A 27,891-nucleotide genomic window follows, 5' to 3' on the forward strand; every position below is an offset into this window, starting at 1 on the left:
CGATTTCCCCTCCCCTGGGTCAGTGTACAGTGTCCGAGAAGGTTTCCGCTCCTGCTTAATACGGCTGATGAAAGGAAACGTCATCAGAATACAACACAGAAACAAAGGAGCGAACACACTGCCAAGCTGCTACAATAAGGAAAATAAATTCACTTGGACAAACCCAGTGCTAGTAATCTACAACCAAAAGGTATTTCCTGTAGTGACTGTGAAGCCGTGGTGTGTTGTCATACCAGTGTGTTGGACGTCTTTCCTCCCTCCAGAGTAATCTCCAGGTCCGACAGAGCTGCATCCACCTCATCCACTTCCTTCTCACTGTTGTTCATGTGGTTGTCTGAAGACATGATTGACAGCTTGTTGATGTGGTACTGAGGAAAAGAAACAGATAATTCCAGTTAGTTGATCGATTTTCTGTGTTAAACCAGGGATTCTAGACACTTTCTATTTTGAGATCAAGTATTTCCAGACCCTTAATTGGTACCAGAAAGGAGGTTAGATGCACAGAATTTCATAGTAATGATCTAGCTGGGAGGTCAGCTAGCACGCTCTTGCTTACAGGAAGGTGTGGGTCGACAATCACTGGTAAAAAGTCAACGAACTTAAAGCGACAACAGACAAGTCATCCATCCATGCAAATTCATGCAAAGGTAAGCAGTGAGCACCCTTCATCTTTCCTTTCCCCAAGCTAATGTTATTTTATCAGCTAACCCAAGCTGGTGTGTTGAACGTGAAATACAATCTAAAAGAAACCGCCACCTTCCTGTACTGAACAAAGAGGTGAATGATCCAGAATACAAATCTTAAATCAGAAATTAAAAGATTGATGGACATGGGGCCATTTCACCCTCAAATCAAACATACATATTTCTCTCCTGGCCTGTAGTGTTGTTTATCCATTAGCAAGTTATCTAGTGGCATTTATGATCAGTTAAGCTACAAAGCTAGAATTTTCACCAAAAAGCCTGTGGCTTTTGAAGAAAGCAGAGACGAAACTGATGATCTTCATTTAGCCATTTTCATCAGGTGTATTAATGACCGTTTTAAAGTGACAGAAGAGTTGCTGAGTTTGGGTTCAATGCACGGCTAACTAATGTAAATAAACATGTATAAAAACGTCTGTTTGCATTTTTTTGTTAAGTGTGATGAAAATATGTTAGTAATGGAAACAAAGCACGTTTTCAGAATACTGCACTTTCTTGCAGTACTTCAACAATGAAGTGGTCCCCCTATGAGATGACAATACCATCAGTGGCCCAAAGCTGATTTATGAATTTGAGACCGCTGGTTTGAGTTATTATCTATATGTTTCTTGATTTCTCAGTCCTGTATATGACCCAGTTACATACAGAGAAATTTAAAAATGTTTTTCATAACATCCTCCTCTTGGACACGTGTTCAATATGATCTTTAGAGGTTTTGGAGAACAGAGGCTAGTTGGAGCAAAGTTCTGTGGACAGGTTTTCGAAGTCTTATCCTCACAGCATTGCTAAAACCTAGACCTACCCTATCAATAGACAAAATGTGTTCATTCACCAGATTCACTGATTCCCTGAAAAACAACCAGTCCCAGATACTGACTTGAAAAAGGAAAAGGAAGATGGAGCTGGGGATAGACTTTGCAAGAAACTGTTCACTGTTCCAACACCTTCGTCAACACTTTTGTCAGTTTCTATAAACTTTCCTGCCATGTGTGCTACTGATGCATAAACCCTCCAACTTTGTCTTATAAAAGTGAATTGGTCTGTGATAATTGCCATAATAAACACTTTAAGATGTGTTGGCAATTATTTTAGCAAGTGCTGCCAGTATGCACCACTGAGTTTGAAATGATGAAACTATGGCTTTTAACTTTGAAGGAGATGAAGATGAGGAGACTGGTTTCAGGATGAGGAGAGGATGGAGTGACTGGTGACGATGATTCACTGAGAAAACTAAGTGGTATGGTTTTGACCATGTGGTCTCAGCATGTCTTTTCGACTGTAAAATATTTTTACTGGGAACATATGTGAGACTGGGCCAATAGGATGGGATAACAGACGGTGCGTTCTCGTAAAACTAGAAACAACAATTCATCAGGATGGGGCCATTACTGAAAACCTGACCGTGTTTCTCTGTTCGTGTGAGTCACAGACACTAAATACAACCTGTTGACAAACGGTATTTATAATGTCAACCCATCACCAACCCCCCACCAATATATGAATGAACAGCTGTCGAGAGAGTGAGAGATACAGAGGCTTTAGCCAGCTAAGGTTACAGAATGTGGGACAAAGGGCTCGCCATGACACTCCATTCCTCCGCCTCTTCCTCTGTGACAATCATTTAAAAACTGCAGCGCTGTTGCTAAAATGGGCAGCATCTGACAGTAATTTTAAACCAGCTTATTATGATAAAGGATTCAAACAGTGGGTAACCAAAGGAATCACAGCATGCTACTCGTTACAGAAGGATGGGGAGCTGAAGAGTTTCAGGAATATGAAAGATAAATATGAATTCTATGGGTAGCCACGACTAAGAGACTGATAATAGTCTGGTGAGTGAATCAAAACAGACCCCTCTGTGGGTGTGAGTGGTGTGATCCAAATTATAATCAGTTTCTACAAAGGAATAAAATAATAAATTTTAATATATCTATACTTTATCTGTATTAAAAATTGATGACTAACAGGCAGTCAAACCAAAGACCCTCTACTCAGGTTTTTCTAAGTTTAGTTTCCTCAACACTTTTCAACTCATGGAGCAATTGTTCTTAAAATCTTTGGACTCTGGACTTTAGAAAGCAGCTAACAACTTGTAAAAAATCTGTTCAGACCAGCATTTGCGTATCATATGGTATTTTATGTGTTAATCCTGTCCCGTTCTCGGCTCCCTCTGTACATTTTGTCAGGTGTTTTAACTTTGCTTTATTTGATTCTATTTGATTGCATTTATTTGACCGTGAAGCCCTTTGTGACTGGTCTCTGTGAAAGGTACCATATAAATAAACTTTGCTTGCTTGCTAAATGGGAAAAAGAAAAAGGGGGAATCAAAGTTCAACATAAAAATTTCAGATGCTGAATGGCATGTGGAAAATACAGGAGGATCAGACATCCACCCATTCACAGATATGGAGGGAATTTTCTTGGAAAAATGTCAGTTTTCTTATCATGCCCGAGGTCATAAGTAAATATTTAAACATGAAATTTACCATGCTACCATGCATCTATTACCCCACACTCCTGTGGAGTTAAGGCAGAGATGCCCTGGCCTATAAATCTTGGTCTACAGATGTAAGAAAACATGTTTGTGTGGCACGGATCCCAACAAGTGTCACATCATCATGATTCTAACAGTATTTTTAAGTGGGAAAAAAAGTTGTGATCATTCCCACTAATCATGATTTGTGGATATCTGCCAAACTTATCACAACATACCCTAATACAGAGCTATGCAAAAGACACTGGGGTATGATATTCCTTTGAGAAAAGTGGGAGAAATCCATATTATTCTGGAGCCAAAACAGTGATGAAGACAAAGATAGGACCCAGCGATTTAGTTGATGAAACTAAGAGAATATTCTTTTCTGTATTGTTTTGTTTCTGGGTTCGTTTGTACGTTCATCTGCCAGTTTTATATGTATATAAATGCTGAAATAACCAATAAACATTTAAGTGAAAACAAAAAACTGCAACACTGGGGGGCTCGTTTCCTGTTTGTAGCTCAGCATATAGACACATGTGCTCAGCCACTCATAAATACAAAGTACAACCTGTGCCTCTGTGGTGGGGTCGCTTTTCTTGACTCCAGATTACATCATTTCTATGTGCTGCCAAAGTAAAACATCCAGGTGAAAGGATGCCAGCAACATACTGTGTGTGGACAATCACTGCTCTTTATTTAGAGAGTGTATCCACTCTCACCAGTGAAACCTTAGCAAGAAGCCCCTGAGCTCATACTACCCAGCTGAAACATAGTAGCAGCTACCAAAGCGCTAACAGACAGGTAGTGACAGAGGAGCCGCCAGCCTAAACACCCAACTCAGATTAGCAGGAAGAGTAACAGGAAACCAGTTAAGTGTAATTATAACCGCTCTGATGAAACACACCTAACACCTCAGCGTGTAGGAGGGCTTTTAGAGGAATGTGAGCAGATCTATGATGAGACAGTGTCCTGCTGGGGGGTGGGTGGTCTGGGCCGAGGCACTGGGGTGCTGTGGCCCAAGATGCTCTATAATTACCCCGGGGGTGAGGACAGGGTGGCGTCCGCAGGTCTTGGCACCCGCAGTTTATGAGGATCAGAAATAGCAGGGCCACCACCCCCAGACTACAGGGGGCTACCTGAGGGGGCTAAAGGGCGTCACATCTGTATATCACTTCCACTGTTCCCTATATTTCCTCCTCTTTAAATCTGAAGCCAGGCTGCAATTATTTTAATTATTATTTTATGAATTGTTTGGTTCATAAAATGTCAGAGAATTGTGAAAAATGTCCATTTTTGGATAAAGCACAACGCCCAAGGTGACATCCACATTTCCTGTAACGGACGACTAAAGAAACCAGTAAATATTCACATTTAAGAAGCTGAAATCAGAAATGTTGCTATTGTTTTCTTAAAAAAATACTCATACAATTAATCAATTATCAGAATAGCTGGTGATTAATTTTAATAGTTGACTCCTAATCAATTAATTGACTGACTGTTGCAGCTCTAATGTCTGCTGCAGATCAGCTCTGTATAAGAGCCTGCAGCGAGTTGCCTCAAGGTTTGCAGAATTACTCACACAAAGCTAAAAGCCTTGGCTCCACAAACAAACATGAGCGAATTTAATGACGGAAGATTATAAATCTGGGAATTTCTCCAGGTTATTATATATCGACATGAACATTTAGGAAAATTACAACATAATGCTTCTTTTTAATATTTTATTTATTTGCCTAATGACTCACTTGGCCTGGATTTTAGACCTACAAAGTGACACTTCACCTCATGCAGTGAAACAGAATAAATTGCATTTTTGTCTTTCAAGCAAATTTCAATTACTTAAAAGAGATTTTTCCACAAAATGACTCCCTTTTTGCTATGAACTACGAGCCAAAAATAAAGGTTAATTGATTGATATTGAAGCATGCTGAGAAGCTCAGTGGGAATATGTGTGATAATGGCTCCATTGACTCATTCTGAGAGAATTTAATGTTGGAACAATATAAATCTGGGGATTTCTATAGGTTATTACATATCAACAAGAACATTTATGAAAATTAGCATATAATGTTTAATCATGTTTTATTTCTTTGCATAATGACTCACTTGGCCTGATTTCCAGGCATTCAAAGTGACACTCAATTAATTAGCCAAACGTCTTAATGTCTTTGAAGTTAATTATGACTGATTATTCCTAAGAGAATTTTTGTTCAAAAGCCTCAAATGCCTCTTTTTTTCTATATACTATGGGTCAGAAAAAAAGGTAACTGATTGATATTGAAGCATATTGAGAGTCCCAGTGGGAATATGTGTGATAATGCCCTCATTAGCTCATCCTGCATCAATGTACAAGAGCCAAGTTTTAGTATGCATGCCACAGCAGAACTGGCAGCCATATGGCTCAGCTCTGGGCTGAGGGCCCATCCAATTCATTAAGCTTGCAGTTGAAAAGGCAATATGCCCATTGGCCAATGAAATGAGGACTGCAGGGTCTTCAAATTTCAGACCCTGACAAAACAGTGCTGAAACAGTAAAACTGAGATCAGGCGCACAGACACAAACAGATACACACACAGTCTCTTTACCTGCAGGGCAGCAAACATCATCATTTCCTCCTCCGTGCACTCAATTTCCTCCAGCAGGATGGCCCACTTGGCCTGTTCATAGAGCTGGTTCACTCGGATGGCATCATACTGCGGAGAGGTTAGTCACAGATGTTAGAATGCATGCAAACAAACAGTGAATAAACACAGACTCTCACGCTCTCTGGTAAACACACGACATAACTAGATTTGTGTGAAACACTGGCTAGAAGTTGTTTGCGGTTTGCAGCATCATGACTGTGGTCCACTGACTTTCAAATACTCTACTTTGAAGAGTAATGGACTGAGCATTTTAGTCCTATGTCATCAGGCCTTTTTACACAGAAATCACAGAATACTGCTGCAAAAAAGGCTCGCTCCAGTGCGATGACCGTGCTGATTAACAGGTGATTCTGTTCCTCTGCTCTTTTCTAATCACATGCAGAGCTGATCGTTATTATAACCTCATGAATTAACAGCGTGAAGCTTTTTATGTGTTCTGGGATAAGAAGGGCGTTGCTTCTTCTGCAACAATGGAGGTAAAAGGATTGCCTTGGGTGATGATCTGCAGGAGGGATTTCTCCCTCTCTCTCTGCCTGTGAGTGTGTGTGCCTGCTTCCTCTCTATTTGGACACAACTGACAAATATTTGGAATAAGGACGTAACTTAAAAACACAAACAGCAATGAACTTGTTACTCAGTAGTGTTGCATCCCATCTTGCTTCTTCACTCTTGACGTTGATTCAGCTCTGTTACTACCTCCCTCGCTGGCCCAGAGGTGGGGCAACAATGCCACCCCATCTTGTTTTGTTCGACCCAACAGCACTCCTATACATATTCTTCTTCCTTTTCAAAACCTGGCATCTACACTACCCATAATGCACCCTGACTGTCAACAGTTTGGTCAGAGATGTAGGTGTATTATGCTAGTAGTAGCTAATGTACCCTTGAGCTGCTGGCCTCAAGCAGAGATGAGGAGCGGTCTGGTATGCTAGGTTTTTTCATTTTCTACCTGATAAAGAAAAAATTCTGATATAATCTGGTTTTATACAAATTTTTCCACATAAGCAGTAGTACTCCCCAAAACCTGTAAACAGACTTTAATGTGTAAAATTACCCTTGTTTCTTTTGGCTGGTGAGTGAAACAAATCTCACATGTGCATATTTTACCAGCATTTGGCTGGTGGCTGGCGCTTATTTTGTGCCCTGGGTGGAGTTCCCCTTTAAGTGGTCATTATGTTGTTATAAACTGTAAACTAAATACGAAAAAAATCCCTCAAATTAATAAAAATACTAATGTGTATCAGAATCACACCAACTAACCTGCCAGTTTTAGCATCTATGCTTGTTATATTCAGTTTGGATACTTGTTGAGAATCACTATTACACAACTCTGGCGTTTTTTTTCCATATAAAAAGATAAGCTGCTTTCTGGCACACCATGACCTCAACAAATGTCCTCAAAGACTCCTTTTGCAAGGTGAAATTGTGCTGCTTTCTCCATGGGACGTACCTTAGGGTTGAGGTCAAAGAAACTGTGGTATTTGAACCTCAGCAGCAGCACCTCGTTCTCCTTCACATCCTGCTCCATCAGAGACCTGGATGAATCCAACCACCTGCAGACAGACAAGGAAAACAATGTCTACTGAAACAATCTCTCTGAAGCCCCTGATTCCTCTATTTCGATCAGCTGCACAGCTCTAAATATACTGCAATCCAACCACCACAGCATTTCTGACTATGAGCAGTTTAACCAAAACCACCAAACCACTAAGCAAAGTTCATCTCACCCCTGGTTGATTTTGGCTTTATCCAGAAGGGACTGGGGCTTGTAGAGTTTGACCAGGATGTCTGGAGAGGAGATCGGCTGGCTGACAGCGAGGATGCTGGGATTGCCCTCCGAGAGGGGGCTGTCCCCAAACCAGGCAGTGGTGGGTGAGAGCGGGCTGCCGTCTCTGGAGTCATAGGTGGGGGTCATAGTCTTACTGTACAAGCCTGGACTGGAGTAGATGCTCCCTGAAAATAAAAAATCATCAGTTAGTTCCTTATAGTGCACTGAAGTCCATAAAGAAAATGATCAATTTAAGAAACAATATTACGCAATTGTTTAAACAATTGAACCGACTAACATGAATGCTACCAGCTAATAAAGCTAATAATAAAATCTGAAATATTTCCATTAAGCATTAAGGTACAGTGAATTTCATAATATGTTGTATATATATATATTTATAGATTAGATAGATTTATAGATTTTTTTTTTTTACAAATTGGTCTTCATTTAATGGTTTTATTAAGCACAGTTTGGCACAATGATCTTTTTTGCCAAATTAACATTAGCTTAGCTCATCAGGCTAATGCAACAAGGACAGAAACAGTGATTTTAAAAAATTATCTCACAACTGAACTACAACTTTTTGTTAGAGCTGAGGGCTCCTTTAGTCTCTGTCTGACTCGGGGACATGCACTGAACAAATATTATGTATTTAGTAAGTATTTTATTAAAGAGTTCAATTTATCGTGTTTGGAATTTGAAGAAAATACAAAGTTTGTGCCAAATCCACTTTTTCTCCAAAAATGAGAAAAATGTTCCATGAGTTAATGAAACTTTATAAAACTAATATCAATTTCGTAGCTCTAATTTTTAAGACCTGTCAGGCTCATATTTAAGGCAATTTAAGACATTCTAAGGCCTAAAATTCAGATTATGATTCAGACTTTTTAAGGACCCACGGAAACCCTGTGAGTTCTCAAAGAAGTGCACATTCATAGATACTGAACATCAAAAACAGCGTCAGGGGCAAAAGGAGTGAATACTTTTCAAAAAGCACACACACTTGCAGCCTAGCCAGGCCAGCTAGCGGTCAATAACACCACGTGACTACCAGCCCATACTTTGCAGATGAGTGGCTTCAACAATGTCCTCCTGCTGATGGCGGGATTGATGCATGCAGATGTTGCAGAACATGATCAGGGGTCACCCACTTACTCACAGTCAAAAAAACTGCAGGAATGCACTGCACACAGCAAACTACTGCACATGTTGCCCACAGAGAGGAGAGGGGGAGTGCAGAGATGTGGTGTTTTAACAAAAATATGTGAGAGTAGGGGGGAAAAATGAGCCATGTCATTTTTAAATATACCATTGAATAAGGGGTCTACATTATTTAAATGTTAAAGGGATAGGTCGGATTATTTTATGTGGGGCTATGTGAAGTACTTATTGTCATATCGTGCAACCTCACTTCAAATAATCTGAACTATCCCTTTATTATATCTGTATATTTTTCTTTGGATTTTTCATTAGTTTTTCAATTATTGTAATTTTTGGGTGCAAACATAACAAGCCACAGAAATAAAGCTGTTGCATTTCCTGTTGGCTGGCCTTGTGGGAGTATTTTTGGCCCCATACTCCTTCATTCCCTCTCTCCCTCTGTAGGACCTAGGTCAAGAAGCAACACTGGCTAAACCACTAAATCCCTTCAGAAATCAGGAAGTGGGCCTGGTTTATGTTTGTGAGTGTGCACGTGTGTGTTTGTGTTTGCGAGCTGAGGTCATGAGAACAGGGTGCAGGCTATGGTCACCCAACCCTTGTGGGGGAGGGTGTGATTCAGTGGTTCCTTCAAGGTTTTTCCCTCAGTGCTGAGTTCATCAGGTCAGGGAGAGTACTCCCATCTCCCACAGGGTCTCTTGAGGAATCCCAAATATCCAGAGAGACCATGTATATGGTGAAAGCTGGCAGTCCATTAGAAACACAACTAGGCCTCCTCCATCCTGTTTACGGACTCTCTGATACAGGCGAAAAGGCACAAAGAATGTTGACTTGACTTGACTCCCTAAGGCTCCCACATTGGGGATTCATAAAGGGCTTAGCTGGATGGAGCTGGACCACCATGTGCTGTTAAGACTAGGAGTAAACCATGGGAGGGTTGTCAATAAATGAAAGTGTCTCTTGTGGATGTGATTTTTACACAAAACTCTTGTGTGGGCTGTTGGTTGTGCCATGTATGTAGAATAATGGACCAATAAGAATTATTGTGTAAAGGGATGCTTCAGATTTTTTAATGTGGGGTTGCCATCAATACAATAAACATAGTGTGCACTTAAAAGTATGATTTTTCTTAGCCAGACCTTTTTTTAAGTGGCTAAAATATCTTTTTTTGCGGACCCTGTCCACAGCAGTTCTTTGCTTAGATTCTGTGCTGGTGCTGCTTCTCTAAACTGAGGCTGTATTTCATACAAACCCACATTAAATAATCCAAATGATCCCTTTAATACCTATAAAAAGTATAGCAAAAACACAAAAACATCTAGTAAGACTTTATGATCATCTCAGTAACCACCACCTTCCCATAAAGTGATCAGCTATCCTGCAAAACAGTCAGCAGGCACAGTGAGCAGGCCTGGAGTAGCTGTAAGAAAAAGTGAGCTTTCATCTAATCTCTAATGAGAGGCAAAGCTTTCATCATGTGACCACCCGAATCAGCTGACTTCCTCTGGAGGAGCAGTCAGGTGACTCGGCTGCTCGTCCCACAAGGTTACAGATGTCATGTGACCTCAACACTCCAGCTGTGGGGGGGAGGGAGGGGAGGAAGGGGAAGGCGAGGGTGAGGAAGCAGTGCTGAAGAGTAAAGGACAGAGGAAGAGGAAAGCTTACCTTTGACAGGTCCGATGTATATTACCTCAGAGGCTAGGATGAAAAGAGAAAGAGTAAGAGAAAAGAAAGACAGGAAAAAGATGGAGGGAAGAAGTGGAATGGGAACAAACAACGTCAAGAGGACAGATTTAAGATACCGAAAACTCTATGAGGAGGACAGGAGGAAACAGAAAAGACAAAAGTGGAGAAATATAAGAATGGGGAGATCCGTGGCATTTCCACGGGCACTGCCAACGGCTCGCCTCAGAGTGGAGGATGACTCAGTTTTACCCTCTTTCGCAGAGGGAGATCACCCTGGAATGACTAGTGAGGTTCAGTCGTTTCCATCCACCCATTCATAGCCATCCAGCACAGCATGACTGATTGAAAACACAGGCAAGGCGTTGGTCAACGTGACCCAGCCCTGCATGTATAAACTGCAGCACAAATAGAAAGTACTGGCTGTCTGAGGGATGTCATTCTCCACGCTGACAGCAAAGATAATTAGATACAACAGCAGGCACGACAAGATGCGGTGGGGCCCGGAGGGATTCGATGGGACTGGCATCATGGCCAGTCATGACAACAGCTGAGGATTAGTAACATGGTTTTTATAACGAAGTGACCAATTCTGTGGGGCACTTGACATGAGTGCGCCGACAGGCAGACACGGAGTTTCCTAAATGGTAGATTTAAGGGTGGAGGTTGAGGTTTTGGAAAAGGATTGACCATCTTTAAGTAGAAATAATTGGTCATGAACTCCTTATGACCATAGTGTTTAAAATCCACCCATGTCATGTGCTTCTGAGGTCACTGTACAGTGCAGTGTATATACGTACTCTCCACTGCATGCATCTGAGCAAATATATAAGGAATTTATTTCACATTATCAATTTGTTTTCCCAGCATTGTCAATTATGAACAACTCTGGAAAGACCTGCTAGAGGATATCAGGCAGGCCAGCTCTGTTTCCTCTTTTAAATGTCTCTTAAAAACACACGTATTCAGAACTGCTTTCTCTTGAAACGTTTTTTTTATTTTATTTTTACATTACCATTTCAGTAACTCATACCTCGCTTGCCATTTTTATTATCAGTTCTACTTTATTTATTACGTATCTTGTAATTTCTTTCATTTTTATGTCTTTGGAACCTATTTTTGAAAAAAGTTGTAGAAATTATTATTATTATTATTATTATTATTATTATTATTATTATTATTATTATTATTATCATCATTTTTAAGGTACTAAAAAGAGGGTGAGGTCAAGGCCCTTTAAAAGCCAAGGTACCTGGGAGAAATTTAGGCAAAAAATGCAGTAATTATTTTCATTAATGATGAATCAATTTGCTTTCCAGTTTCCAGTTCAAGGTGATACCTTCCAGTGTTCTGTTTTGTCTGACCAACAATCATTTTCAGTATATTCAGTTCACTATCACAGGAGACAATGACTTTGTTCAGACTGCAGGCAAATTTGATTTGTTTCTTAAACCGGAAGACAGACCGTCACTTTGAAATCTTCAAGCAGCCAGAGCATCCGGACTGAGATGCATCTGTAGAAATCCAATTGGAATCGCAGTTCAAACCACCTACATATGTATCTTAGATCTAATTTACAAAAACAAAAAAAAATTACATTTCATGTTGTGAGACTTTTTAAAATCAATTCGGATACAATCTGGATTTGCCAAAAAATGGATTTGGGCTGGATGTCTGAACAAGGCCTATAAAAATTAGTCACTACTCACATTAAGAAGCTAGACTCTGTGAATATTTGCCATTTCTTGCTTGAAAACTTTCTGTTGACTGACAAATTGATTAATAAATTAACCGCTGCTGCCCTAAATGTGATTAGAGTAATTCTGAAAGAACTTCTTTACTCTGTAAAACCATGATGAGCTACAGTAAGTCCTCCTTCATTTCATTTATACGCTGGTGTGGAGGAGTCTACAGAAGCAGCTGGCTGCACAGAGAAGTCTGTGGTTCGCCGCCTCTCTGCAAAGCCTTGTGATTTCTATCAGGAGACCTGAGCAAAGAGGTCAGCCCTTTTCCACAAGGAATGGAATCATGCCTTACAACTTGGCCATGAAACATACTCTCTGACTGTAGCATGTGACATGATGGGGAGAACGCAGGAAGTGTGTGTGTGTGTGCTCATGCGTGTGTGCTCCCACACAAGAGAGACACACAGGGAGAGTGTCGACAGTAAACAGATTCTGCACATTCCTGTTGAAACTCTGTTTCTCTGCACCAACTAACAGTGAGACCACAGTCGCCCACTGAGAACAAAATGTAATGTAGCACACCCCTGAAATGTAATGATGCAACTTTGGGTGTGATCGTCAGATGCTGCTCATAAAAATGGAAAGCTGCAGCTTTTTGCATTTTCTGTCACTCATTTTATTTCGGTATATAAGAAAATACTGTTGATACATAATCTACAGTTAGCTTCATAGTGAAGCTAATGTAAGTTAATTTTAGTTAATTTTTTTGACTATGTTTACATGCAAACTCTTTTCCCACTATCATCCCAAATATGGCATTATTCCGAATTTGATACAGGTCACCTAAACAGAATATCCTGTTTGGATATTCCAAATTAGGCCTTATTTCAAATATAATATTTTCCAATTAAGACATGTGGATATGCTGATGTTATTGGGGTACAAGGATCATTCTTTGAACATACAGCACATTCAAAATGTGCGTCTCAAGTGGCGTTTCTACTGCAGTTTGCTACACAAGGTCTCTTGCCTGTGCATTGTACAACAAGAGAGATAGATAAAACTCCATTTCTGGTCAGAGGGAGAAACACATCTACTTTTTGACATGAAGACTTGGCTATCAGCGGGTTTTTGGATAGGATATATATGCTGTATAATGTGTCATGTTGATTGGAGTATGCATGGCTTTGTCTGGGTCCAGACTTTTGAATCCACCCATTCCACTGAGTTGACCGATTCTCTGACCAGACGGCATGACATGTGACAGCGGTTTGTTGATTAAAACATAAACAACCAATGACCAGTGTGAGGGAATAATGATTAACCAATCAGCATTATGGGGCAGGATTTCAGTCTGTGATCACCTGTGTGCCAGAACTGAGGAAGAGTAATAACAACAACAGTGGGCACTGTAGACAAGACAGATGCTGCTGTTGAGGCGGTTTTACAGCGACTGAAGTAGAGATGTGCGTAGATGAGCTCAGCTTGCTGCATAATAACTACAAAAAAGCAGTATGTTGGGTTTGCTGCCACAGAAAAGAAATACAAGGCCTCTGTTTATGTACCATGTTTATGCAGCAGCAGAGTTATCTAATTAGGCGCTACAAGCTAACTTTATCATGAAAGAAAATGCAGTTATCTGATCTTGTTTGTTATTCTGCCAGCAGCCTCCAGCTCCAAACCATATTCGGGAGACCTCTGGTTTTAAGCTATTTTAAATATCTTTTGCCGGACTTGTAGCTGCTAAATAGCTAACGTTAGCAGCAGCAAACACAACACATAGATCATAATATGCTTTATGGCCGACTAAAGTAATGTACTACTGCTGCTCACACATTCACTTTCTAACAAAACCACAGACTTTAGGGGTAAAAACAAAGCACGTTGGTATGGCAATGCGACAGTGTCGACTTAAAATGATGGTGGTCTCAAGTGACTGGTTAGGGAAAATCAAATCTGCCCCCCCTCAGGGAAATCTGTTAGAGTGGAGGCTGTCAGACTGAATATTCAGTCTGATCTCAGGCTATGCACAGCTGCATTAAAACGCCAATATTACAGGAATATTCATTTTCATTAGCCATGTGAACAGCTTAGTAGAAATATTGTTATTTTTGAGTATGGGTAAAAAAAACGGAATAGTTTGTGCATGTAAACATAGTCATTGATTGTTAAGCCCTCTTTCCACTCAGATGAGAGCGTCTCTGTGCATGCTGAGCCGAGTCTAAGGAGCCAGCGGACAGACCAGAGGCCGGGGCAGAAGAGACTCGAGCCACACAAAGAGTCCCATTCACCCTGTCTCATAGCGTTAGCAGTTTTGCTTCATGCTAACTCTGTGACAGCAGCACAGCCTGTTTTGTTCTGCTCCTCCCTGCTCACATGGTTGTACACTCTCCCATCACTGGCAGAAGAAAGGAGGGAGGAGGGCCGGTATAACTGCAGTCGTGTAGCCTGGTTTGGGTTTAAAATGGCAGCGTGACCAACTATGTGTGGAATCTCAACCATTCTTCGTCCTCCCTGCCAAGGAATCGGGAGCCGAGCCGGGGCTGTAGATCCCATGCAGGCCTCAAACTCACACATTCATATTTGGTCACTAGAAGCAGAGGGTGCAGCAATCTGGAGTTATCTTAGTGGTTTTCGAACCACAAGTGCAATCAGACCCAAAAAAGAATGGAGGACGCTCCATAACAGCTGGTGAAACCTGCTATTCAACCTGCTGCTTGAGGGAAAGAAGATGATTACTTTTCACAATGAAATGCAAAAATAAAACCCTTTGCTCCACAATTACGTCAAAGAAGGTCTTGAACCTAAAAACCTGAATGCACAGACTTCAGTCTGCATGAGCAAATTCTTTTAAAACTCATCAGTTTAACACGTGAAGAGCAAAACTTAAATTTATCTAATTCTTTAGTGAAAGAAAGATAATTTTTTGGATCAATGGCTGTAAAACAAGCGTGATGGAGCCTTAAGTGCTTCCTCTCCATGCAGGAGTTACTCTCCATTAGCTCACCTGATCCAGGGGTTAACAGCGGACCCTCCAGCTCAAGATCATCCTCCTCCGCCTCCTCCAACTTTTTCTTCTTCTTCTTGGGATCACGGGGCTTACGCAGTAGAGATAACTCCTCTGGGTGGCGGATATCTGGAGGGAGAGCGAGCAAGAAAGTTCATTTGATGCCACATAAACACAAGCTTGCCTCACAACAAGTCACTACAAAACAAGTCATTTTGTGTTGTTTCAACTACAGGCTTTAAATAAACCACATGACCTCTCACAAAGCCCGCAGACAACGTAGCTGAACACAGAGACGTCAAGGCAACTTAAATTGAAAGATTTATGAACATTTTTCACATTATAAGGAGAGTAAGCAAAAAACAGATTAAAAAAAAGAAAAAGCAAAGAAACATGAGTTCATGGGATGATCAGTAAATCAAGGCAAACCTGCCTACTTTAAAACAAAATGTTGCATGTGATAAATACTGTACAACAGTTATGAAAAATTTATCTCTTTGGTTAAATAAACATAATTTTAAGCCATTTTCAAACACAGCAACACAGTCATTCTTTTTTAATGTAGTGTAAAGTACAACAAGTAGAAGATGTTGATTTTACTGACTGCAATCTCAATCACTTTCATCTCACACTGTGTGACAGCAATATTAAACTCATTTCAACTGTTTATTATTAATATTTCCTATGTGCAATGGTATAAACTCAACTGTTGAGTCTGTGTCTTTTTTATATTGCATATATTGTCTCTATTTTATTTATTTCATCTTGTTTATGTCGTTCCTGTTTTTCATATTTTCTCTTGTCTATATTAATCCTATTTTTTAGAATTGCTTGTTTGTATTGATCATATTCCAGTTTATATTGTTCTTATATTTCCTCTTGTTTGTACTGATATAAACAAAAGCAAATCTATATTGATATCCATATTGATTTTTTAATGTTTCCTCTAGTTTATATTGATTGTTTCCTAATAATTGTTTACTGTTTTTTATTGGTGCTGCTTTCTACTTTGCTATCCACTTTGTTGCTGTAACACTGCAAATTTTCCTTATTGTGGAACTAATAAAGGATCATCTTGTTTTATCTTAACTTTTCAATATTGATAAAGAAGTCAGCAGTCAGACAGTTTTTCTGAAGCCATAAGTTTTGTAATAGCCTTTTTACTTGCTGCTAGTAAGATCCAAAAGGTAACTGTGATCTTTACTGAAATACGTCCAAGATAGAGGGATGTGAATGCTGTACTGATACAGAAACACTGAATTTTTATTTTTTATTTTTTTAGATGATTTCGCCACTTCCTTCCAGAAAGTTTTGATGAAGAGTCAAGATAAAAAAAATGATAGAGGTTGAGGGTAAAAAGTGGAAGAGTAAGAGAGGCGACAGCAGAGATGGGTAAGAACTGTAGACAGCTGTGCACATGAGGGGTGGAAAATTGCAAATCCCTTTTCTCAGGGCCCCAACAAATCTTGCTTTAACTGTAATCCCAAACTGAGACAGGGCAGACACAGCCTCTATCTCCGTCTTACCCTCCTTATTCCTCCAACTTGTCCTCTCACACATACACAGAAAGCACTATTCAGTTATGCTGTTAGCGAGTAATAGGACAGTGCACTTTCACAAAAACACCAAAAAGTCAACCTTGAAGATACTGAGATACTATAAATGAAATAAACAACCACATCCTAACTGTGTGTGATCTGTGTGCAGGACAGTAAAGACACCACACTGAATATAATGACTAAAACAGAGACGCTTCTCTCCCTCTGGGCTTGGAGACCAGGGAACCATCACTCAACACTGCAATGATGTTTTAAGACGGGATGCTTCTGATGTACTAGTGAGACAGCCAGAAAGTGTCAGGACTGGAATAGATGGGGCTTGTCTAGAAGCAGGCACATCTGGACCCTCAGCTGGATATGGTTTTCTCAAAAATTCCATATAAATTAATTAAATGAGCTGATATTTGAGAGCTTTGTTTCATTATTTTCACTTTGATTTGTGCAGGACTGTTGTAAAAATGTTCATTTTCTCATATCCACTGAAATAAATCTCTGATGAGGGATTGGTTGCAGACTGATTGAAGAGGTTGCAAGAGGGTGTTGAGGAGAGCACGAGCAGAAGGGGAGAGAGAACGTCCTGGCTTGGTGAGAAAGCTTGTTTGGTTTGTGTAACTAAAGCAAAAGCATTCCAGGAGTTTTAAGAACTACCAGATGGGAGCTCACGCTCGGTCTCTCTACCTCCCTCCTCCCTCGTTCCCGCTCTGCTGCAGCGGTGAAGCACAATCCCTGTGCCCTTATACAGCCATGTGAGTTGCAGGCGTGCTGCCGAGCTTTAGCCCCACTGAGCTGTGTGAAGAGGCCAAATACACACAGTGAAGTGTGTATCAAACTGTGCTTATGTGGGTAGGACTGAGTCTTGCTGAAGCACTGCAGAGACGTGGCATTTTACTACAATGTCACTTTCAGTGTTCGGCTTATGACCTTATTGTCACCAACACGATCCATCCATCCGGATCGATATACCTCTTCAGTGATCAACGACTCAATGTCATTGATTGAAAGTGAAAACACTGATCCGTATCGTCATCTTCACAGCCCGTCTATGTCATTGTTTATGTCCAAGGGCACCTCCTTCCTAAACATTCAGACAGTGCCAACATCAGGCAGATAATGGCAAGCGGCCAAGAACAAGACGACAAGGATATTTTCTCCCTTCTCTTGAATATATCAGCAGTGTGGAAATATATGCAAACAATGCCGTTACAAGATAAACTACTCAGGAAACATGTTAAACCTGGCTAATCTAACTCAGCAGGCCGCTAACTTGTTGCAAAATTAACTGCTCTGTTTCAACAAAGTTAGGCTGAAAAAATGTGTGGGCAGGCTGAAATTCAACTGTGTTTTTTTGTTGGGAGATGCTGTGACTTAAACCAGTGATGAGTGAGAAAAAGTATAAATATTATGTGCAAAAAGATCAATCTGATACAACAGCGGCTAGCTAATATTCATCAACTGTTTCCAAGTTAAACACCTCTGTGGAGCAAGAGAGTGGCTCTAAAGCAAAGATTTTAGCCATAAAATCTTCATAAAACCATTATTCAATGTGACAAAAATCTATCTTCTATGACAGGTTTAGGATCCATTATCAGAAAAGGGATTTAAAATACAAAAGCGGCTGTAAAAGTAATATTTGAGCCATCTCTAGTGGATCATTGTGTCTGGAAAACAAGAGAAGTAGGAAATGGGTGGGTGGAGTAAATAAATCGACAGATACTGTATGTGGTTTTTATCACTCCCATGGAGGGAGTGGGGGCGTAGCCAATATGATGGAGATTTCACGTCTGCTAAAGTATGAACACTATCAAAAATATAGAGATAAAGATGTCCAAACCAGGTGAAGGAGAAAATGCAAAAAAACCTCCCTCCACTGGTATTTTTCAGACAGACAGATTAATGTTACAGCAAATTTCTGCTGACATACTTACTTGAGTGCTGAATTGTATGTTTATAGTTGATAATTCAAGAATCATGATCTGGTGGGAAAAGACTGCTCCTACACTCACCACATACTTGTGGCCGGTGTCAGCAGGAGGAGGAGGAGGAGGAAGGCTGAGTGATGGCTAGAGTCTGCTTACAAAAGCTTGGTGGATTTCCATTAGCAGAAATGACACCTTAGACAATAAGACCCCAATCTTCCATGCTGCAGACATGTGGCAGGAACCAGGCGTGGAGCCAGAGAGGAGAGAAGGGGTTGACCGAGAGCCAGCTGCGCTTGCAAGATCTACTCCTTGGAACACATGATTCACTGCAGTGAGTAAGGCCAGCCGCAGAAGAATCACAAACACCGTCACAGTCTAATTTTACAGCGCTAAAGTTTACCGTACAAACAGCTTAAGACCCTAAATGGACAAAAAAAAAATTAAATAAAATAAAGGAGGAGTGATTTCACCTTCTGTTTCCCCCCTGCATACTTCTCAAAGTTGTGAGGAGGTACTCATTCAGCTTCAAGGCTGACTAATCAATACTCAGAAGAACATAAATGGTGGGTTTGTTCCAGGGAAGTCTGCACAAATGAGGGGCAAAAGATGACTCACACATGCAGTCTCAGTCCAATGTGAAAAAGATAATAATGTAGATACAGTGAATATTTTCTGTTTTAAAAATTTAGCTAATGACAAGTACAATAAAGTTAGTTTTTGGCATTTAAGAGTTGAATGATGCTATGACTCAGTACCATCACATGAGCAACACAAATAGAGCACTTTAGCTATTTTTTGCTCTAATTTCAAAGGGCGGGTCCATTTTTTTTTTTTTTTGAGGACTTACATCATCGTATAACTTCCCAGTAGTGTTTCTTATGTATTAAAATCTGTACAATCAAACTTCAGTCCAAGTACATATGTTTTAGCCACACGTGTAGTGCTGCCGGAGCAGACCACCGCTGTCACTTTGTTTTCCTCCACGGTAGAAAATAGAATATTTGCATGTAAAGAAAAAGGTAAGACGCGCTCAAACTGGTTCACAAACAGAGGAATCAGCCTGTCAAGTGCTTCTCAGAGTGAAGCCATTCTTGTGAGAGAGGAAACTTCAGATGACTTGTCCAAAGTACCACTGGACCACACAGATACAGGCAAAAAGTCTTTTATTGGAGCACTCATCATTCATCAGAGTGAAGAGAGAATATATACATTTCACATTCTCTTTTTTTGAAGATCAAATCAGACAGAGTGCAGTTTTTGCAGTGAGAGGTTTCTTTTTCCAGTTGTTTTCTATAGGCAGTGAGTCTTTTGCGCGCCACTAATGGCGCCTCACATTTTAGATGAGAGACGAGAGTGCCAGCAAAAACAAATGGAATGGCTCAAAGTTGTCAATTTGAGAAACGTATGATGCAGACTCGCAGCCACAGCAGGAAAAGAGAGAGACCGAGCTCAAGTAGACTGGCTGCAAAGTAATGTTGTCAACTACAGTTGCAAATTTTGTGCATTTTCCTTAACTGATAAATGAAATGTACAACAACTGATAAATCATTAAAAGTTAAAAAGGTACAAAACAAAAGTTTTTCTCATTTTTGCTTATTTTAAATTCAAGTTTCTTTATACAAATAATGGCTCAGCCAGACAAAGTAACGTCAAATGTGGCACAATTACTGCCATTTCTAGACTATCAATTTATCATCAATTAATGATTAATCGTCAATATCCTTTTTCTTAACATGATAAAACTATTCATAAAGTCAGTCGAACATTCAATCGTGTGGTCGGCAATAGTTGACTGATGTATGTAACCTTGCCACTATAGGAAGTGTGGGAAAATGACCTGAAATGAGCCACAGATAAAATGTGCGTGTGCATAGGCACATCAAAGGTGCACCCTGGTAGCACTACACCTCTGGTTTCAGCATAAAAATGTTATTTTCATAAATCCCTCTAAAAATGTTTTCCCCCCCCATGACCTGACGCAGCTTTCTGCACAGTGACGTTGCCACAAATAAACCCCCTTGGTGGAGGGAGGGGAGGGTATCGGTGCTGTAACCTGTTGAGTGCCAGTTTCCATTTGAAAAACCCGGAGAAGAATGCAGACGCAGTCGCCCTTTCAGGAAAAATGACATTTATTGACTTGCGCAACTTGTTAAGAATGTCAGAGGTTCAGAAGGCTAAAAAGGTGCTAAAAGGCCACTCAAAAAAAGATAATAATGCAGTTTAATTTAGGAGCTGGAGGTGAGGCCAAACCACACTCCTCCTGTGTTATGACAACAGTGGCTAGCACACTCGGGCCAGTCGAGCAGACCACAGGGTGATGGGCCATAAAACTCCTGGACCAAAATGATGAAGCAACAGCCCCACACATATCTAAAAAGACTTCTTGAGGATAAAGTGCTCTGACTGAAAACTTCACTGCAGTATGCCTTCTCAGTTGTCAACTGTGCTAAGTATGTTCTGCGATACCGACATCCTTTCCTGCCTGGTCATCGATTCTCTAGCCATTAATTTGTCTCATTGAAATGTTTCAGAGAAGTACAAACAAAAACCACATGTTACACTATTGTTGCTGCCTTCATTGTGTCTCAGTTTTCCCACACATGGTAGCAAAGGAGTGCTGACAAAAAAACCCACAGTACTTTAAGTGGAGCAGCCTGACTCTCGTTACCCTGAAGTGGTGCTTTGCTGAGAGAAGCAGCCTCATTTTTGTACCACCTCAGGCTCCACAGTCATGTGTTAGTCAGTTGTGAAGAGTACATTTTGTGTGCTGGCTCACAGGAAGACTAAAACAGCCTCCTGTCATAGGGAGGAAGAGGAGGAGGTCTATGTGTGTTTAATGTGTTGGAAGTGAGTCCAGGTTGTCTAGACGGGACAAGCTCCTGTCTGACTGTGACTTTTCACCGAGCAAATGAGGCTTGAGGAGCCAATTCAGTGCCATTCATTTTTTCCTAACTACAGACCTGACCTTTTGCATTTCATGCAGCATTTTAGAACTGAAATAACTGATTAGTAATTAGTCGGCAGGGTAAAATAAGTAGGATGTGTCAGCTGTTGTTTGTAAACAGGCCAGAAAGATAGCTGATTGATGAGTCTCAGTCCCAGGACATCAAATGTCAATGTTTTAGGTTGGTAAAGTGTCCCGAGCACAGCAAAATAATAAGAAAATAAGAAAGTACAGGTGGATGTAGGCACCACCGCACACTTCTGGTGGGTCATGGATGATGATTAAGAGTGATTATTTCCGTGTGAGTCTATAAGGGTTCAACTTAATGTTTTTTTCCTACATGTCCGCTCAGGCAAGTGCAATCTGTTTGCCCACAGTCAGTTTTAACTTGGTCCTGTACAGACTGCCATATTTAATACCAGTTATCAAATAACAAAAAGGAGAGAAGTTAATTGTCATTTTTAATCTTGTGCTGCAATGTTTCTAAAATGTCAGAAAATAGTGAAAAACATCCAAGTCCAAGGTTTTGTTTTGTCAGTCTAAAATCCAAAGGTATTCAGTTTAATATGGTAAGAAACAGAGAGAAGTGGGAAAAATCCATATTTGAAAGGTTGAAAACAGCATTTTCTGCCATTTTTATATGAAAAATTACTTTAATGATTAATCGATAATCAATTTGTTTTTTTATCTTGTTAAAAACACAAGTTACCGTTTTAACAAGCTAGTGGCTAGATTTACTTGCCTGACGTGGCATTTTACCTGCCCTTGGAAAGTGGGCAATCCTTATCATTGAGCCCTGGTCTATGCATTGTTTTTTGGAAAAATCCTGCATAGTTAGCCTTTAATCATTGTTCATCCAGCTAAAATGGCAAATATTTGTTGGTTTCTTCTCCCCAAAAGTAAATATTTTATGCTTGTCTCTGTTTTACATCACTGTAAGCTGAATATCCTTGGGTTGTTGACTGTTGGTCAGACAAAATAAGCCATTTAAAGATGCCAAATTGGGCTCCAGATAAAAAAAATAATCTGTAGCTTAATTGATAAGGAAAATAATCTTTTGTTGCAGCACTGCAGCATATCTGCACAGTGTCAGCTGGCACTATAAGACAATAAACACTCCAGCCTTCAAAATTAATTCTCAGAATTGTTGACAAAGTTCAAAAATGTTATCTTGCGACTAAAAGTGGAAAATCCCCAATGATTTTCTTCACCATCAAGTGAGTAGTGCAGCACAGGATGTAAGAACTGCCAAAAGGAACCAGAGGTCAAAACAGGAGTGGAACTGAGTGATTTTCATGTATTACAGTACATCAACCTTTCGCTGAGTCCTCTCAGTTCCCAGCCAGTCCAGATGGACTGTGTCTGTGTCAGGACACAGCTGCCATGGACATGGGAGAAGTACAGCGGGGATAATTGGTTTTATACTGCTAACTTAGAGTGTTATGTTGATTTTCTATGCTTTTCCACTGTATGGGGTTGCTCACTGTCAGACTGTGTGTTGTGCTAAAGAGAATGAAAAAAAAGACAAAACAGAAAGTTTGAGATAAAAATCTACTGCATGTTAATTAGGCCTGGCATGACAGGCTTATCTCCAGATTCAATACTTCCATACTTGGGTGCAGATTTGATATGTATTATAATTCGATATATGATTTACTGCAATTTTTTTGTTTGCTTTTCTTTGCTTTTATTATTATTATTAGACCACGGCAAAAAGATGAATCATTCACTTTCAGAAACAGCACATCATGCCTCACATTTACGAAAAACAATGCACACCATGTCAGTCAGTCTGTGTGTTTTAAATTTGCAGCATCAGTGCTAAAATGCTGGTGAATAAAATACTTTTTGAAGTAAACTTTAGCTGTTCCTGCTCATAGAGACAGTGCCATAAACATAATAATTAATGAAATAAGATGTTAGGCCAAAAGGAAATAGACCAACCGGGCACTGAGCTTAAGTTTTGACCCTTTGTGCTCGCTGTAGCTGGTCAGTGAGTGTTGAAGTCACAGCAACAGATTAAGTCAGCAGCTATTAGTTTGTTTCCTCAGATCATAGGTAATATATGCCTGAAAATATAAGCAAACATGTCATTTTATGTTAAGTATGTGGTCTAAAATGTATGTTTCTTAAAACAATATTACCACAACTGTGATGCTAATTTATGTTAGCGTGTTATGTTATGTTATGTGGTAGCACTCGGCCAAAATCGATTCAACAATAAAAAATAAATGATTCAGGAGTTGCAAACAAAAAAAAAAGGATCATGATACTTATGAGAGTCAAATTTTTCCCACCCTCTAAAGTTTATTATTACAAAATAACAGACAGAAGGTTGACAGCATAATATCATTTTTAAATTTTAGAGTGTAATAAACTGTAGTCTGATTAATACTACACTTGTTTTTGGAACAGGAAATAGCTTCTGTGTGACCAACTGGCCGGACACACCAGAGCAAAAAATACAATTATAAATAAATAAATATGAGAAAGGGAGTAGGAGCCACTCGTTAAGTATAAATCTCCACTGACTATCCTCCAGTATGCCTGTCCCTCCCTTTCTGCTGTCTGGAATGAAGGCCAGTTGGAAAGGCCTCGTCTCTTCCTGTCCCCTCTGATTCTCTTTGCTGAGCAGCTCACTGAGGAGTCAGCAGAAAATATGCACAGGAAATTGTAAAACTCAAAGTTGCCCTGATAACAAAAAATAAAATGCTTCCAGGGCAGAGCAGCTGTAAGTCAGCTAAGTCAGCTGTCATAGCCACAGTTACAGTTAACAACTTTCCAAGTGTCCTTATCCTCAGTTCTGCTTTTTGCAAACAATAATGCAGAGTGATACAAATACAGCAGTAGAGGCATGTCACACCGAGGGGTCCTTCTCAGCCACCATAGATCATGCTACATCATGGCACGCACAGTGTCAGCCAAAAGCAAATTGTCCTGAATTTCTGCAAAGCTGAAATAGATTTATTACAGAAGCAGCAGACACATTCCTAACTAGGCCTGGCTGAGAGAAAGACTACATGCCTGTTTCTCCCCCATCCCCCTGCCTCTGCTTTCCAAAACAGCCTCTTTGTATATTTACACAAAATAAAATGTCCCGTTTGTTCTTTTCATTTCATAGAACTGCTGTGCAGACCCCGCAGAAAAAAAAGTTCCATTCCTGTTAAATTGAAAATAAGTTTGAGTGCTACCTGTAGAGGCCAATAAAAATAGCAGAGCTGCCACTGGGGCTCCTGATCCTGCCTGTTGAACACAGTCCAGTGACAAAGACACAACAGGTGTGCTCTGACCCTGCCTGATGGAAAGATTTAAATTGGTGGGGGTTCTTCAGACCTGCAAACCCTGCTGGAGACAGTGACTAAGAGGCAGGGGCAAGGGGCGAGGTCTGAGCCGAGGAAGTGGGCGTTAGCAGGTCAGAGGTCACTGAGGTCTGGTGTGTGTGTGACCTCTGACACATCTGTGACAGGACAGGGTGGTGCCAGCGATGGAAGATATCGATAGTGTCTGACCCTTGGGTCCAAGCTACACCATGGGAGAAATTTAAATTTGGATATTTGGCCATGATATTCATAGGGATGTGCATGATTAGTCAACTATACAATTAAACACTGCTACCCTTGATAGACAGCACCAGAAATACTAGTCAGTTAAACTAATTATTATTTTATTAATTTACAACATCAGATAACTGATGTTGCACAGCCACACACCACTAGCCAGGTGCACAAAAACTAAAGGCAGATTTTCCAAGTTCAGAATAAATCCTCAGGACTTGAAGCATATGATAGATATTGGAACGAGTCTGGTAGGACCCTGCGGGCCAGTCTGGTGAATGTACAGTAAGGGATCCATGGTTGAAAGGACAGGTGTTTATTACACCTCTGTAGCAGAGAGAACCAACCAACTTTATTATACAGATGCAATGGTGAGAATCACAGGGCTCTTCGGTGATGAATGTGAGCGCAGAATGGTAAACTAAAGTCTAGAGGTTTAAGAGTGGAAGCACCAGCATCACCATAATCTAGGATTGAGAGAAAACTTCTATTTTTCATTTAAACATATTTTCAGCACCAACAGCTGTGCCATTGTTAGACTATCAAGTGGCAACCCAAGCACGAAAGACAGTGAGCAAGAGTACGAGTTATTTGCATGTACATGTATTTGTACTTTGGTGTGTGCCTGTGTTATAAACCTGAGACAGATTGATAATCTCTATTTACTAAACATTACTGTGAGACCGATGGAGCCCTGGTTCCAAGGACACGACTCCAGAGCCAACAATGGACTGCCAGTCTGCAGACGTGACTCCAGCATGCAGAGCTCAGAACATGTTTAATAAACACAACAAATTGCCAGGGATGAAAACAAAGTGAGAGGAAGGACATGATTAACCAAGTCTGATGTTGAACATTTCCAGAGGCTTTCCAAAAATAGTCTCACAGGAAAACGTTTTTAGTTTCAGCAGGGTGAGCACCTTTAGTAGGGCTAAGTAGACTGGACCACCAGTCTACGCTCATTCCCATAACTCTTTGCCAATCGGTCACACCTCATCTCACATTTGCTTCATGACTGTTTTCCACATCTCCACTTAAACTGTGAAGGCTGCACACCAGTCAATCGTTCCACTTACTGAAAGTTTTGCAGATGTCAGACACGGCCTTGAAGACGCGGTCCGAAAAGTTGACCTTGACCTTCATGTGCTTCATGTTGGGCAGCTGGAGGCGCAGTAGCTTGTGCTGCGGTGTGAAAAGCAGCCTGGCGTCAGCCTGGATGCCGTACTTGTCCAACGTCCAGTGGGTTTTCAGGAGCCATGTCTTTTTCTTCTCCCACCACAGAGCATGGTCTGACCAGTCCTTCTTCACATCTGCAGAGAGAAGAAAACAGCAGATTGGGTGAGTTTTAGTAATAACAGCAAAGATGAAAAGGATTGAGCGGCTGAACTGCATGGCTATTATAGGGTTTAATCTCGGAAAACAGGATTCCTGGGAATGCCCATCATAACCACTTCCGATTTCCCAGGAAGTAACAGTAAAACCGGACGAAAGTTTTTAAAACATTTAAGAATATATTTAGATAATATGTGGGCCTTGTTTACTTTCTTAAAACATATTCAGTCTGACCAAAAAGACAGATGGTTTTGTGAACATCTGGGGCATGCAGGATGTGCTGTGTTCAGCCAGAAGGAACGCTTTGGTTCTGATTTTTTTCTTTTTTTCTTTTCTGTACTGTTCTTACTTATAACTTTTGATAACTATAGAAGTGGTGTAAATGGAATTACCTAAAAATAAAAGTCTATTTTAAGATTCATATTCAACAGCTGTGTGTCCAGGTAAAGCACACTGAAAGAGTTCATTAAGTATTTATTAAAAACAAAGCCCCATGCATTCAAACACTTCAGACCATTAATACAGTTGGTGCAATAACTTGTTGGCTCTATCATCTAAATAAGGTTGACACATCACAATCTCTGCCACCAGCTTTGTATGGAAATACTTCAAAAGATTGAACAATGAAGACGCAAAGTGTGCGTTCTGTGAAAGCCCAAAGCATGCTAGAACACTGTATTATTTAACATTAAACAAAATATCAAATGCGAATGTAATCATAAAAAAGAAAACTCACAAAATAACAGCAGACACATAATATCAGCATACAAATTCCTAAATATTCTCACACATACAAATGCAACTCATGATACTCCTGTTTACACTATAAACCACATCACATAAACCTACTGCAGCAAAGTCAGGAGAAATTAAAGTCTCCTGTGTTTAGGTGAGGACACTGATTTTTTTCCATAAAGGCCTCATCCTTCATTAATTAGGGAGCAAAAGAGGCACATGGCCAGTCTCAGTATCATACCAGGGTTAATCTTCATTTTGTCAACACACGTCAGTCACTTAAAAACAGTGAAGACATGCACAAATGTACAAACACATTCATCCTAATGTTGAATAATATAAATTGCATTCTTCTTCTTAAATAATTCTAAATACTACCAAATAATACAGTTAAGCGGTCAAGTTGAAGACCCATTTCTCTCCTTTGGTGTTGCTTGAAATGTGACCGATGTGTTTTGACTGCAGCTAAAGTTATACCTTAAAAACAAGTGCCTTTCCAAGGATTCCCAGGATAGTGTGCTTCTCTTCTTGAGATAGAATGTGTAGATGTGAAATTTCCATGAAAAATATTAACCCTACTATATTAAGTGACATTTATATCTACTGACAGCAAGGCTAAGATATTGCCAGCAAAAGGAAAGTGTAACTAGAGCGCTCAGTCTGTATCCATCACACTGTACTGACCTGAGCTCACCAAATATGTCCCTCTAGGGCAAAGG

At 40.2% G+C, this 27,891-nt stretch overlaps 1 protein-coding gene across 4 annotated transcripts in view; it reads right to left on the bottom strand.

The window, feature by feature from the left end:
• Positions 1-27,891, bottom strand: part of fermt2 (FERM domain containing kindlin 2) — a 62,710-nt gene that overhangs the window by 12,527 nt on the left and 22,292 nt on the right. For 2 of the 4 annotated variants that reach the window (XM_084741953.1, XM_084741951.1), the window contains exons 3-9: positions 26,182-26,415; positions 15,130-15,258; positions 10,420-10,452; positions 7,553-7,778; positions 7,276-7,378; positions 5,766-5,873; positions 234-368 (exon numbers count right to left, since the gene is read on the bottom strand). In XM_084741953.1, coding sequence (XP_084598079.1) covers positions 234-368; positions 5,766-5,873; positions 7,276-7,378; positions 7,553-7,778; positions 10,420-10,452; positions 15,130-15,258; positions 26,182-26,415 — 968 coding nt within the window. The remainder of the gene's footprint in view (positions 1-233; positions 369-5,765; positions 5,874-7,275; positions 7,379-7,552; positions 7,779-10,419; positions 10,453-15,129; positions 15,259-26,181; positions 26,416-27,891) is intronic. The other 2 variants (XM_084741955.1, XM_084741954.1) reach the window with 1 other exon arrangement.

The sequence above is a fragment of the Lutjanus erythropterus genome, chromosome 18, assembly GCF_056507025.1.
Source record: "Lutjanus erythropterus isolate fLutEry1 chromosome 18, fLutEry1.hap2, whole genome shotgun sequence".
In the NCBI taxonomy this organism is placed as follows: Eukaryota; Metazoa; Chordata; class Actinopteri; order Lutjaniformes; family Lutjanidae; genus Lutjanus; species Lutjanus erythropterus.